The sequence below is a fragment of the Sinocyclocheilus anshuiensis genome, unplaced genomic scaffold (assembly GCF_001515605.1).
Source record: "Sinocyclocheilus anshuiensis isolate Anshui unplaced genomic scaffold, SAMN03320099.WGS_v1.1 scaffold1390, whole genome shotgun sequence".
Taxonomy (NCBI): domain Eukaryota; kingdom Metazoa; phylum Chordata; class Actinopteri; order Cypriniformes; family Cyprinidae; genus Sinocyclocheilus; species Sinocyclocheilus anshuiensis.
The window spans coordinates 188,780-203,163 of NW_015560623.1; the positions used below are offsets into that span (position 1 = coordinate 188,780).

The 14,384-nt window shown below is 32.7% G+C and overlaps 2 protein-coding genes across 4 annotated transcripts in view; one reads left to right on the forward strand and one right to left on the reverse strand.

Annotated features, from left to right (window-relative positions):
* The window catches only part of LOC107681906 (cGMP-dependent 3',5'-cyclic phosphodiesterase-like), a 37,848-nt gene extending 35,419 nt beyond the window's left edge, over positions 1-2,429 (forward strand). Inside the window, 1 exon segment of the mRNA XM_016478278.1 lies at positions 343-2,429. Within this exon segment, the coding sequence (XP_016333764.1) occupies positions 343-577 (235 nt within the window). The 3' untranslated portion in view covers positions 578-2,429.
* The window catches only part of cep57 (centrosomal protein 57), a 24,717-nt gene that overhangs the window by 9,208 nt on the left and 1,125 nt on the right, over positions 1-14,384 (reverse strand). The window contains exons 3-11 of one of the 3 annotated variants that reach the window (XR_001633314.1): positions 13,152-13,283; positions 11,934-12,055; positions 11,665-11,859; positions 10,560-10,658; positions 8,055-8,123; positions 7,637-7,845; positions 6,207-6,351; positions 5,283-5,465; positions 3,993-4,944 (exon numbers count right to left, since the gene is read on the reverse strand). Coding sequence is in view for 2 of the 3 variants with exons in the window: in XM_016478283.1 (XP_016333769.1) it covers positions 5,319-5,465; positions 6,207-6,351; positions 7,637-7,845; positions 8,055-8,123; positions 10,560-10,658; positions 11,665-11,859; positions 11,934-12,055; positions 13,152-13,283 (1,118 nt within the window). In the remaining variant the exon portion in view is untranslated. Of the gene's footprint in view, positions 1-3,368; positions 4,945-5,282; positions 5,466-6,206; positions 6,352-7,636; positions 7,846-8,054; positions 8,124-10,559; positions 10,659-11,664; positions 11,860-11,933; positions 12,056-13,151; positions 13,284-14,384 lie in introns of those variants that run through there. The other 2 variants (XM_016478283.1, XM_016478284.1) reach the window with 2 other exon arrangements.

The window sequence follows — 14,384 nt, forward strand, 5'->3', positions numbered from 1 at the left end:
GATACAACTATTTGAAAATCTGGAATCTGAGGGTGCAAAAAAATCTAAATATTGAGAAAAATCGTCTTTAAAGTTGTTCAAATGAAGTTCTTAGCAATGCATATTACTAGTTTTGATATATACTAGTATTTGATATATTTTTGGCATAAATGAAAAATGGATAATTTTGACCCATAGTTGGGTCTATTCTATTCAACCTATTGTTGGCTATTGCTACAAATATACCTGTGCTGCTTATGACTGCTTTTGTGCTCCAGGGTCACATTGACTACATTGGCGCAACATTTTATAAATGAGGCCCCAGCTCTAGAGTTTAACGTAACTCTGCTGGCTTTCTTTCAGGCTCCTGCAGGAGATTTTCCCACGTTCGGCCGAGCTTTACGAGCGCGTGGCCGCCAACCGCGAGCAGTGGGCCAAAGTCTCGCACAAGTTCACCATCCGCGGACTACCGAGCAACAACTCGCTGGACTTTCTGGACGAGGAATTCGAGCTGCTGCAGTCTCAAGGCGCCTTCGGAGACGATTCGCATCGCATGAACGGTTGCCTGGACGACGACTGCGACAAACACGACCAATGACGTCGCTAGGGCAAAGGTCACCTGACGGATTGTATCTTGGTAAAATTCCGTAGTTACCGACGAGGCTTTGAGGAAAGGTTCGTTGTTTCCTTTTTGCCGTTTTGCACGATGAAGGACGATGGATGGTGCTGCGCAGTCGGCGGAGTGTGTAATGTTACGCAGACATTTGGACTGAAAAAGTTATATTCTCAGTGGCCCCATTGTAATAGCTAAACATTTTATTCTAAATGAAAAATCATATTTCACTTAAACAACTAGATGAATAAAATATAAGAATTCCAGCAGCCCAGTGTTACATTTTTAAAAGTTGTAACAATTACAGGTGTCTGGTGATACGTTTAAATCAGTGTTACGTTTTTAGAACTTGTAACAGTTCCAGCTGCCTGGTGTTACAGTGTTACGTTTTTGAAGCTTGTAACAATTCCAGAAGCCTGGTGTTGCTGTTTTAGAGCTTGTAATACTTCCTGCTGCTTGGTGTTACATTTTTACAACTTGTAACAATTCTAGCAGACCAGTGTTACATTTCTAGAACTTGTAACAATTCCAGCAGCCAGTGTCACGGTTTTTAGAACTTGTAATAATTCCTGCTGCCAAGCGTTACATTTTTAGAACTTGTAACAATTACAGCAGCCTGATGTTACATTTTTTAAAATCTTGTAACAATCCTGGGAGCCCAGTGTTGCATGTTTAAACCTGTAACAATTCCAGCAGCCTGGTGTTACATTTCTAGAACTTGTAACAATTCCAGCAGCCTGGTGTTACATTTCTAGAACTTGTAACAATTCCAGCAGCCTGGTGTTACTTTAAAAAAAAAAAATTTAATCTTGTAACAATCCTGGGAGCCCAGTGTTACATTTTAAACCTGTAACAATTCCAGCAGCCTGGTGTTACATTTCTAGAACTTGTAAGAATTCCAGCATTCTGTTACATTTGTAGAATATGTAATAATTCCAGCAGCCTGATTTTCCAGCTGCCCAATGTTACATTTTTAGAATGTTTTTTTAGTAGTTGTTATTTTGTTGCACATCCAAACAGAAGCAAATTGAAATACTACAAGAAAAACTAAGTCACTGTTTTCTTTTCTGCGTCCTCAGCGTACAGAAATTGTCAGACGAAACACATCTTTGGATAATTAATCTTTTTTCAACCAATTTCGCCCCTCAGACGTCAGTTCTCCCTGTTTACACAGAAAAACGCAACACAACAACATTTCTCCATTCCCGAAATCCCAAAACCAATCATTGGAAATCTCAGTCAAGCGAGCAGCGAGCGATTAGAGCGTGTGTGACGACAGGCGTGAAAACACACGGACCCCGAAGACCTTCTGAAACCGTCGTGGAGAAACTTTTCGAAGCTCTGTACATATAGTTGTGTTTTAAAGGGCTATGCGGCCCTCACACTTTTCTTTCTCAGGATGGCAGAATGTGTGCGTCAAATGGATCTTGCCTTACAAATGTTTGCGTTGCCTTCCTGAGTGACTTTAAAAGAGATCTATGTATAAAAACGTTCGGCCTTTCTATGTACAGCTCTGAAGCTACATGGATATATAGAGATATCTATTTGCCGTGTGTAAATGTGTGTTTGCACAGGTGTGACTGTAAGTGCATTTGCCAAAATCTGCAAAGGAACAGAAAACAGAGTGATGTCAGTTTTATGATTTAACCTGATGTCAGTTTAATATTAACCTGCAGTGGAGTGTCAATTTCACAGAAAACTCCATCATATTTCACAACAAAATCAAAAGAATAAAATAAGTTACATCAAATTTTATGATTAAAATATTGCATTAAATATTAAGCCTGTTTTTAAGACCAATATCATTGTAATATATATATATATATATTTTTTTTTCATTAAATTAATGTCATAATGAAAAATTACTGTTATAATGGTCCTAAAAACATGTCTTCATGCAAATTTGTATTTATTTATTTTAGATGAGTTCTGACCTGCTGTATTTGAAAGAAAAGAAAAATATAAAAAGACTTCATGCTGGCAGCCAACTTTAAAAAATTTAAATGCTTTCTTATAGAGTTTCCTATTTCTTAAGTTAATAATGATTACAGATATTATGCTATTGTTTTCTTGTGCAATAAGTGTTTTTTGCGTCGCCTTGTGTACATAACATCCATTTCTAAATTATTACTTTTTACACACACACTTCGATTTAATGAATCTATTTTCTAGTATTTGTACACGTTTGTACCTGTAGGTGACGGTAAATAACATAGTTTTTCTTTTGGTTGGAATAAAAACATTCTCTCGTGCCATTCATAGACGGCTCTCTGTAGAATGTTTTTCTCACGACTGAATCTACTGATGGGTTGGTTTATGAAATCTACCACATGATAAACGATAAACACTGAATTTGTAGCAAGTATATATGGATTGATTCTGATTCTTGAAGGTTGAAAAATAGAATTATTTCTTCCATGTTTATGACAGAACAATGAAAGACATTGCTAATACGTTACAATAAAGTTAATTTTTAACTACATCGGTTAACATGAACTAACAATGATCAATACTTCTACAGCATTTATGAATCCAATTTCAAAATATACAAATCTAGTTCTAAAACCAAACGTTTAAAAGCATCTCTTAACATGAAGTGCAACGTAATCAAAAATAAATACAAATCATGCACGTGTTTTCAAATCAGAAGTACAAAGCTTAACATTAACATTTCTTAACAACATTAGTTAACATTAAAAATGTATTTGTTGTTGAAACAATTTTGACTCGCAATAATTACAAAGAAACTTAAAATAAAACATTGACAATTGTCAAAGTAGAAAGAATAAAATAGTATAAAAATTAAAAACAAAGGAACAATTCCAGTAATGTTTTCGGTTTACAACTCTACAACTATTTTTACACTGTAACAATTAATGATACTTTGCAGAATTTATTCATTTCAACATTTATGAATACATTTTTAAAATCAATTTGAAAAGCTTCTCAACATTAGTCAACCAAATTAGTTAACATTAACTACACTTAAAAAAAAGGTGTTAAAACCATTTTCACGCACTAGTAAATTTCACAAATAATTACAAAAAAAGCGAGTAACATTCAATAAACAATTCTGAAGTGGAAAGACTAAAATATTTTCTTGTAAAACACTGTAATATTATTTTTATTTATGACTATTATACTAGTTTTAAATGTAACTAATGATACAGAATTTATTGTAACATTAACAAACACATTTTTAAATCAAGCATCTGTTAAAATTAATGCATCAACTAACACTAAACTTTTTTTTATTATTAGTAAGTGCTGCAAAAAAATTATTGCTCGTGTTAGCTAAATATTAATGCTAATAAATGAGACTTTATTGTAAAGTGTTACAGAATTCTATGAAGTGAGAATGGTTTGCCGTTGGTTTTTCTGAAAGTCTGTCTGGAGACACGTGTGTGTGTAGATATTCTGTACAGATCATTGTCTTTAACTTACATGAGGATTATGAATGAAGAAATAAAAGGTTTCGTTCAAATAAACTCTTGGCGTCTCAGTTGAAACAAACAAATCACAAACACGTCATTCATTTTGGTTTTATTCAGTGCTGTAAAAATAAATATTTCAAACATATTTAAAGTCATTCTCACACAACGCAAGAGTCTGAGCACCGGTGCATCGCATCACACACACACACACACACACACACACACTAAAATCGACTGCATCTTTAAATAAAATCCATCATATATATTCATTAAAGCACTCACATTTCACTCTATCATGGAAACAAACAGAATGACTGCCAACAGAAACATGTAAACATTATAATAAAAGCCGAATCATTTTACCAAAAAAAAAAAAAAAATGCTGGAATCTTTGGAATGTTGAAAAGATCATAAACCTGAAACACTGAAGAGCAAGTTTAAATTAGTTTAAAAAAAGTAACACTTTACAGTAAGGTTCCATTTGCTAGCATTAGATACCTTCATTAGTTGATATGAACTGACAATAAAAATCTTCAAAAAAAAATTAAGATCAAATGTTTTATCTCTTTAATATTAATGCACTGAAAACTGAAATAAATACGAAAAAATTCAGTAACATTAATAGAAGTTGTAAGTGGATGTTAGTTAATGTGTTTACTAATGTTAACAAATGAGATCTTACTGTAAAGTGCTACCAAACACAGCTGCACAGGAATTCTGGGTAATTATTATTTTTTGTTTCAAATCAGTCTGTCCTTTATTCTGCTCCAGAAATACTTCATGTAATAAAAATGAAAAATACTAATAAACAATAATGTTTCTGGATTTTTCAGAGAGCCTCGTCTTCAGAATTCAGATTCTGTTCGGCTCGTCATCGAACATCATTTGTTTTCCAAATAAATCAAACATCTGGAAAAACTATGAAAAAAAAAAAAAAAAAAAAAAAAAAAAAAGTGATCAAATAAGATGTTCAAAGGGTTAAACGCATCAAACAAATGAAAGAAATGATATTCTGCATAAACAGAACAAAATCAGAGCTGCTTTAGGAACAATAAGATTCTCTGCATTCTGACATTATTTTAAGAATTTTAAGCCAATTTTGTAATGCAAAAAAAAATCTCTTTTGCTTTTACTGCATTGATGTCTATTTAAGTGATTAAAATGAATATGTATATATATATCTATCATAAAAAACAGCATTACAGAACTACAAATTGTCATGAAAGTAATCTTTCTTTTTTTGATTTTGGGCTGACCTTTGACCTGGACGTGTTTGTGTGACCCTGACCCTCTCAGTATTCCCAGCTGCGCAGTGAGGTCTGCAGCGAGCGCATGTCTTTCAGCAGACGCAGACTGTCTCGACTGCGCTCACCAGGTCTGGCTTTGACCGAGCGACTCCAGACTTTCATCTGTCCTCCGCCGTCGCTCTGCTGAACACACTGTGACACACAAACCATCAGATCAGGGAGCGCTTGGCACTAAAACTAGCCGTCAAGAAAGTACAATCTTTTGCTTTTATTGGTCAAAAATACAGTAAAAATAATGTAAATATTAACAGCTGTTTTCAATGTGAATATACGTTAAACTAATTTATTTCTGAATTTTCAGCATCATTACTCCAGTCTTCAGTGTCACATGATCTTCAGAAATCATTCTAATATGCTGATTTGCTGCTCAAGAAACATCTCTGATTATTATCAATGTTAAAAACAGTTGTGCTGCTTAAAAATACACTTGTATTAATCAAGGACGCATTAAATTGCTTAAAAGTGCCAGTAAAGTCATTTATAATGTTACAGTAGATTTCTATTTCAAATAAACGCTGTACTTTAGAACTTTCTATTCATCTGTGAATCCTGAAAAATAATTTAAAAATGTGCATTTTTCAAAACTAATAATCAGAAATGTTTCTTGAGCAGCAAATCAGCATATTAGAATGATTTCTGAAGATCATGTGACACTGAAGACTGGAGTAATGATGCTGAAAATACAGCTTTTGATCACAGGAATACATTACAGTTTAACAGATATTCACAGAGAAGACAGCTGTTTTAAATTGTAATAATTCACTATTTTACTGTATTCTTGATCAAATAAATGCAGTCTTGGTGAGCCGATACTGTACTTCTACCATGAGCTGCTTTTACAGTATACATGTATCTTCAGTTGCATTGTGTTACCTGAGTTTGATGTCGCCGGACTTTAGCGATCTGTTCTGCTTTATTCTCCATCCTCTTCACGAGCGTCTCCATCTCACGCTCCAGATCCCGCCGCAAGCGATCCGAACCACACGACTGGATCCGTTTGGCCAATTCCTGCTGCTCGCTGACACACAAACACAACACACACCGCTTACAGTTACACACACTCACACAGCATCACTGAATCAGCATTCAGCAACAGAACCTGTCTGTTAGAGGAACGGTTCACCTAAAACTCATCTGACTCAGCCTCCTGTTTGTTCCAAACCTGTACACTGTTATTTTCTTATAAGCAACATGAAAGGAGATTTTCGCAGAACCTTTATGTAAATGTTTAATGACTTAATGTCATTTTTGGAGCTTGACAGTTTGTCGAACACTAGCATTGGGAGAAACTAAGCTTTTTGAATCTCTGAATCAACTGAATGAATCGCTTCACAAAATGATTCACTCTTTCAAAGCACTGAAGCTGGCAACATCGCCTCACACAAACCAAATCCAAATGTTGTCATGCATGTGTAATCTATTAAATTCAGTCTGCAAATCATTTCATATCATTAAAATATGAAGTGTGTGAACAATTTGAGTTATTTTATTTATTTACATAATTATTAACAGAATGTTCATTTTTGGTAAATTGTCCCTTTAACCAAGCCTAAAATTTGATTTTAGCATCATTAAAGTAGTGTTTTTATAGTATTTATTAATATTGTCTATTAACTTTTATTTGTATATTTAAGTTTTAATAATAAAATGTGTGTTATCAGTTTATTAGTCGGTTTTGTGAGTTTATTAGTTTTTGTTGTTTATTTGTCTTTGTTAACTTTAATTATTTGTTATTATTTTTTATTTCAGTTTTAGTTTAATTGTTTTATTTTTTGATTTAGTCATTTTAGTACTTCAAGTCAGGGTTATTATAGTTTTTTAAAACTAAAACCAAAACCATAAAAAAAGTTACCTGAAAAAAAAAAAAAATCTAAAATAAAATACAATTTATAAAACAGTGATTTTTCCATGTCAACATTTAGCATTTTCATTTGGTTTAACTTGATGTACTAAAATAACTAAAACTATTGAAAAAAAAAAATTCTACATAGACATTTAAAAAAAACTAATAAAAATGACAAAAACATGCAACAAAATTACTTAAACTTTAACTAAAATTAACATGAAAGCGGAAAATATAAGAATAAAAATATTTTTTTTAATTATAATAGTATGTCACATACAACAGTTAACCTAAAAAATTAGAAATGTTGACCTTGGCAATTAATTGAAATAAAAAAAATAAAATAAAATTTATATTTTATTTTAGTTAACATTTATTTTATTTCAATGCAACATTTTTAGTTTTAGTTAACGATAGTAACACTGGTCCAAGAGAGGGTGGAAACAAATGCAATCCTCACAAGTTCATGTGTCCAAACTCGTCCTGCAGCGTCAGCAGCAGCTCTGACAGCTCCTCCCCACAGGAAGAGGAAGAGGAGGAGCTACTGCTGTGATTGGTGGAGGGGGCGTGTCCCAGCACTCGCTCATTACACAGCTGAGGATGATGCTGCTTCATGAGATGAAGGACGTGCTGGACGTTTGCTCGCACAGAGTGACTCGAGCCTGTCGACTGAAGACACACAGACTCGTTAACATCCACAATACTGCTCCATATCAAACATCCTCTGATTTGTCATAAAAATAACTTCAAATGTAATGGTAGGGACAGTATAAGGGTCAGAAATAATCATGAAAAACCAAAAAAAAATGAAAAATCCATGATTAACGTGGGAATAAAATCAAATGTTATAGTGTAAAACACGGTGTTTGTGTCTTTACCGTCCCGGTCACAAACGGCACGTCTCCCAGACTGAGTCTGTAATGCGGCTGCGACTGCGAAGGATGTTTCTGCAGAAACACAGGAGAATTCATACATGAGCAGCTCATCTCAGATGCTTTACAGATTTAAATGTTAGCCGTTTTTTTCTATTATGAGATTAAAATATCGGTCAGTTTTGTTCTAACAACAACATTGAAATATCGGTCGGTTTTGTTCTATTATGAGATTGAAATATCGGTTGATTTGGTTCTATAACAACATTGAAATTTATTCTATTTTGTTGTATTACAAGATTAAAATATTGGTCAGCTTTGTTCTATAACAACACTGACATATCAGTAGCTTTTATTCTATATTACAAAAATTAAATGTCAGTTGGTTTTGTTCTATAACAACACTGAAATATCGGTAGGTTGTGTTCTATTATGAGATTGAAATATCGGTTGATTCGGTTCTGTAACAACATTGAAATATCGGTCGGTTGTGTTCTATTATGATATTGAAATATCGGTTGATTTGGTTCTATAACAACATTGAAATATCAGTAGCTTTTGTTCTATATTACAAAAATGAAATGTCAGTTGGTTTTGTTCTATAACAACATTGAAATATCGGTCGGTTGTGTTCTATTATGATATTGAAATATCGGTTGATTTGGTTCTATAACAACATTGAAATATCAGTAGCTTTTGTTCTATATTACAAAAATGAAATGTCAGTTGGTTTTGTTCTATAACAACATTGAAATATCGGTCGGTTGTGTTCTATTATGATATTGAAATATCGGTTGATTTGGTTCTATAACAACATTGAAATATCAGTAGCTTTTGTTCTATATTACAAAAATGAAATGTCAGTTGGTTTTGTTCTATAACAACATTGAAATATCGGTCGGTTGTGTTCTATTATGAGATTGAAATATCGGTTGATTTGGTTCTATAACAACATTGAAATATCAGTAGCTTTTGTTCTATATTACAAAAATTAAATGTCAGTTGGTTTTGTTATTTAACAACATTGAAATATCGGTCAGTTTTGTTCTATTATGAGACTGAAATATTGGTTGATTTGATTCTGTAACAACATTGAAATGTAATCTATTTTGTTGTGTTACAAGATTAAAATATTGGTCAGTTTTGTTCTACACTGAAATATCAGTTGCTTTTGATCTAAATTACGAAAAATTAAACATTGGTTGGTTTTGTTCTGTAACGACATTGACATTGATCTATAACGACTACAATGTCATCTGGTTTTGTTCTGTTACAAAATTTAAATATCGGTTTTTGTTCTATTAAAATATTTAAATATGTCAGTCTGGTTCTATTACAAGATTTAAATATCGGTCGGTATTGTTCTATTATGAGATTTAAATACTGTTCATTTACTTTTATAACAACATTGAAATATTGGTCAGTTTTGTTCTGTTGCAAGATTTAAATATCGGTTGATTTGGTTTTAGAACAACATTGAAATGTCATCCAGTTTTGTTTTAAAACAATGAAATATTGGTTGGTTCTGTTCTATTACGAGATTTAAATATCAGTCAATTTTGTTCTATTAAGAGATTGAAATATCGTTTGATTTGGTTCTATAACGACATTGAAATGTCATCTGGTTTTGTTCTGTTACAAAATTTAAATATCAGTTTGTTTTGTTCTACTAAAATATTTAAAGATCACTCAGTTTTGTTCTATTACAGTTTTTTTCTAAACAGTTTTGTTCTATTACGAAATGTAAATATCGGTCAGTTTTGTTATATTACAAGATTTAAATGTTGTCCAATTCTGTTCTATTACAAAACTGAAATAGTCAGTCAGTTTTGGTCTATTATGAGATTGAAATATCGGTCAGTTTTGTTCTATTATGAGGTTTAAATATCGGTCATTTTTGGTCTATTATGAGACTAAAATATTGGTCAGTTTTGTTCTATTACGAGATTTAAATATCAGCCAATTTTGTTCTATTATGAGATTACAATATCTGTCGTTTTTTCAATTATAAGATTTAAATATCAGTTGTTTTTTATTACGAGATTTAAATATTGGTTGGTTTTGTTCTATGCAAGAGGGTATAATTCTCAAAAGCGTCAATAATGATACCATTAGTTGTCTGAAGTGAAAATTAGCCGGATGTCAAAGAGCCTAGGGTTGCAAATTTCCGGTAAATTTCCGGAAACTTTCCAAAAATCCCTGGAATATTCCAAAAAATCATGGAAAGTTTCCATAATTTCTGGAATGTTTCTGAAATTGACTGGAAATTTTCCACCTTTTTGCAACCCTAAAAGAGCCTAGTGTGAATTTAACATTAGCAGTCATTTAAGCGATGATGTTGAGAAATATATCATATGGCTTTAAATTTAATTAGTAACATCTCAGATTTCAAGCAGGATTACTATATTGTGATGTTATTTCTTACTGCAGTTGACATCATATCCCCACCTCTTAAGTAGTTTGTATTAAGTAAATGCGTTAGAAGAATCAGATCTGTCTGTGCTCGTTTACCTTTGCTGAGAGCTTCTTTGGTTTGATTCTGCTGGATTTATGTGGACGTGGAGACACAGACTGGATGAGCAGACGATTGGCTTCTAGACCCGTCTGCAACTGACCACAGAACAGATAGACACAGTTAACATCACGATGCATCGTGGATTGATTCTGAGATTTTCGGAATGCGTCGCAATTCTCTCTGGAATCGATTCTGAGCTTAGTTTCTAACAGCAGATGGCGCTCTAGACTAGTTTTTAACTGCACACTCCAATGCTCACAAAGAAGAGCGCTTGTGCATTCGGCTGAGTCGTGTAAGAGGTTAAATGTACTTGCACCTTGGCTTTTATGCTTTTATGACGCAAGATTAATGTAAACACAGCCCTCTATGAACACCCTTGTAATTCGCTTCAACCTTTTCAAACTGTATGAATGATTATTTTATGTTCAAGTGTATGCATACTGCTGCTCTCCTTCTAGTCACTATTGAACTCTTCCCTCTCTTGATTAAAGCTGCAGGTGAAGCGTTGCCAGTTATCACAAAAAAAAAAAAAGCTCACAAAATATCTCTTTCAAGTGTAGAAATTAGGAAAGAAGTATTGTAATTTCCCTAATGTAGTGTAAAGCAAAAATAGTACTCCTATGAAATATTAATTTTAATTTATCTTACAGCGCAATTGTTAATATATGGCTATATTACTGTCATTGTTGTTGTTATTATTATTATATTCTAATTTGTTTGGCTTCCTAAAACACCAGTGTGACTGTATTTTAGACTGAGACACTATATCACAAATAAAAAGAGGGTTGAGTCCCTTTAAAGTTCAGGTACGAGACTTTTTCCTGACTTAGTTAAGAACATGGGTTGGAGCTCTTAATTTTGACTCTCAAAGTGCATTAGATAGCGTAATTTAACTTTAAAATGTACAAAATAAAATTTTTTTCCAATTCTTCATTTGTCTTTTTTTTTGTTGTAAATATCGCAATAAATATCGTATCGTGGACTTCATATCATGATATTATCGTATCGTGAGATTTGGATATTGTTACATCCCAAAGAATCATTAATCTATTGGCGATGCATCGATTTATTGTTCCAGCCCTAACTGACAGAGAGACGAACCTGAGCTGCTTTGTCCTGCACCAGTTTCCTCTGATGCTCCTCTTCCTGTAGTTTCCTCTCCAGCTGTCTGATCTTCCTCTCGGCGGCGCTCTGAGTCTCCGTCAGCCGATAATACTCCTGCTCCAGCAGATCCAGCTTCTGCAGCTTTAGCTGAACATCGGCCCAATCCGCTGAACCCAGACGCTCCAGAGACACCTGCACAACACACACAGCACATTAACACACACACACACACCTGTTGCAGCGGGTTCTGTGTGTGTGTGACGCACCTGTCGGCGCAGCACAGCGCTTCTGTCCGATTCGGTGTTTCTCACAGTCTTCCTCATGTGCTCCAACTGTTTCTCCAAGCGTGAGCATCGAGTCTCGGCCGCAGACAGCTGAGAGAGCAGATCTACACAGACAGACATTTTACTGTACATTTACTGTAAATGTAAGGCTGGGAATAAAGATCTGTGTCAATCGTGGTAACCTAAAGCTAAAAGTATTAAAAATAATTTCCGGCAACTGAAATAAAGCTGAAATAAAATGTAAAAAATAAACATTACATGAAAAACTTAAACTTAAAATGTTACCTTGGCAACTAAAATTACTAAAAAAAGAAATATATTATTAAAAATAATTGTAAAACATTATTATAATAAAAATGCATGTAACCAAAAGCATGTAACAAAATTAGTACAATATAAATGTTAAATGAAAACATTTGAAATGTTGCCCAAGTAACTGAAATAAAATAACCAAGTTGAAGTACTAAAATCACTAAAACTGAATTAAAAATTAACCTGTATTGAATTATTATATATAAACATAATTTATGTAAATGATTTATTTAACTTAATATAAAAAAAATAATAATCCAAAAAACTAATTAATAAAAATGCCACATAACAAAATCAATAAAACTTACTCTAAAATTAAATGTAAAAGATAAATATAAAAAAAATAAATGCTTATATAAAATATAAAAAAAATAAGAAATGCTTATTAATATGAAAATTACATTATTTATTTTTTTTTTTGTCAAAAATAGAAAATAAAATGTTGCCTTGGCAACTAACTATAATATAACTAAATATTTAATATATATTAGAAAAGTAATAAAATTTTAAAAGGCACATCATTACTAAAAGTTCAATTTAAATGTTATGACACACAGCTCTATCTTTCTTTTCAACCTGACAATTTTTCAAGCGACAGCTGAAAACTCACCTCTTTCGTCACTATCTGACTTCATCCTTAAAAATAAAAAAAAACGTTTTCTTTTCTTTAATCTTTCTCTGTCTAGCTTGTACTTATTTGAACAATGCTTGAAACTTGGTATTACAAGCACGTCCTGTGTCTGTCTGCCTCTTTAAGAAGAATCGCTTGATTATTCCCCAACTGTAAGTCTGCTAAATCAATAAATGTAAATGTAAAACATTGAAACCATGAGTGAATACTATAATAGCACATAAATAGCATGTGTGTGGATGAAATCACACGCTCACCGTGGTTTGTGTGTCTGTGGTCTGAGTGTGTGGATTCTCTGGAGATGGTCTGGAGCTTCTGCTGAGCATCACATCGCTCCAGCTCCAGATGACGGATCTTCTCCTGCAGGTTCTTCAGCGCGGAAAGAATGGCTGCAAAAACACACCAGTTCAAGGAGTTCTGCATCTAGATGTGATTTATTCAGCTCACACTGGCCCAATGCCACAGCCACAAATAAGCATTCACATATGAAAAGGTCAGCCAATCAAAAGAGAGCTCATTTACATACAGAAGTCTTCAAGAGGCAAAATGTTAATTGCAAGCGGCTGAATCTGAATCTAAACTCTCCAGCAGGTGGAGCTGTTTTGTTAAAGTTTTAGTATTTTTTTTTTTTTTTGTCTATAGTTTTATTAAAGTTTACTTTAGCTGTTTTTGTATATCAAGATAACTTTTGTGTTTATTTTGTGTGTCACTGAGACACTAATACTGTCTTTTTAAAATATTTTAAAATAGTTTTTATTTTCATATTTTCCATTATTATTTTAAATAGTTTTTGCAGCTTTGTAGTGTGTTTTGTTGTTTAATTATTATAGTACATCAAGTTTATTTAAATGAAAAATAAGAAATACTTTGCCTAAATAAAGTAAGTTTACATTTATATTAAAAACATATGTACATAAAATATAAATAAAAATACTTGAAATAAAAGAATGAAAAAATAAAAAATTACTTGAAATAAACGTTAACTGAAAAAAATATATGTATATATTTTTCAGTTAACGTTTATTTTATTTCAAGCAATTTTTATGGTTTTAGTATAATAACCCTGCTTTGCAATGATTTATTTATGAGGTTCTGAATTCAACACATCTTTGCTGTTTTAACAGGTAAAATTTACCTGTTCAATTTTTTATTTAATTTTAACTATCAGTGTCAAGTTACACTGCATTTTAACTTAAATAAATTAAATGAATTAATTAATACATTTTTTTTTTTAAATACTTTCATTTTATGTCTGAAATTTTTAGATTAAAAACACAGACGTTTTCTGGCATGCTTAAGTAACTCGCTCAAACGTCACACAGTCTATATATCGACCCGAAGCACTGAATTATTCATGAGTGCTGCAAACAGCTGTCAATCACTCTCCATACGCACGAGACTCGTGTCATCAGTGCATCTGAGTGTGTGAGATCTCAGGCGTCACAGGTGTGTGTGTGTGTGTGTGTGTGTGTGTGTGTGTGTGTGTGTGT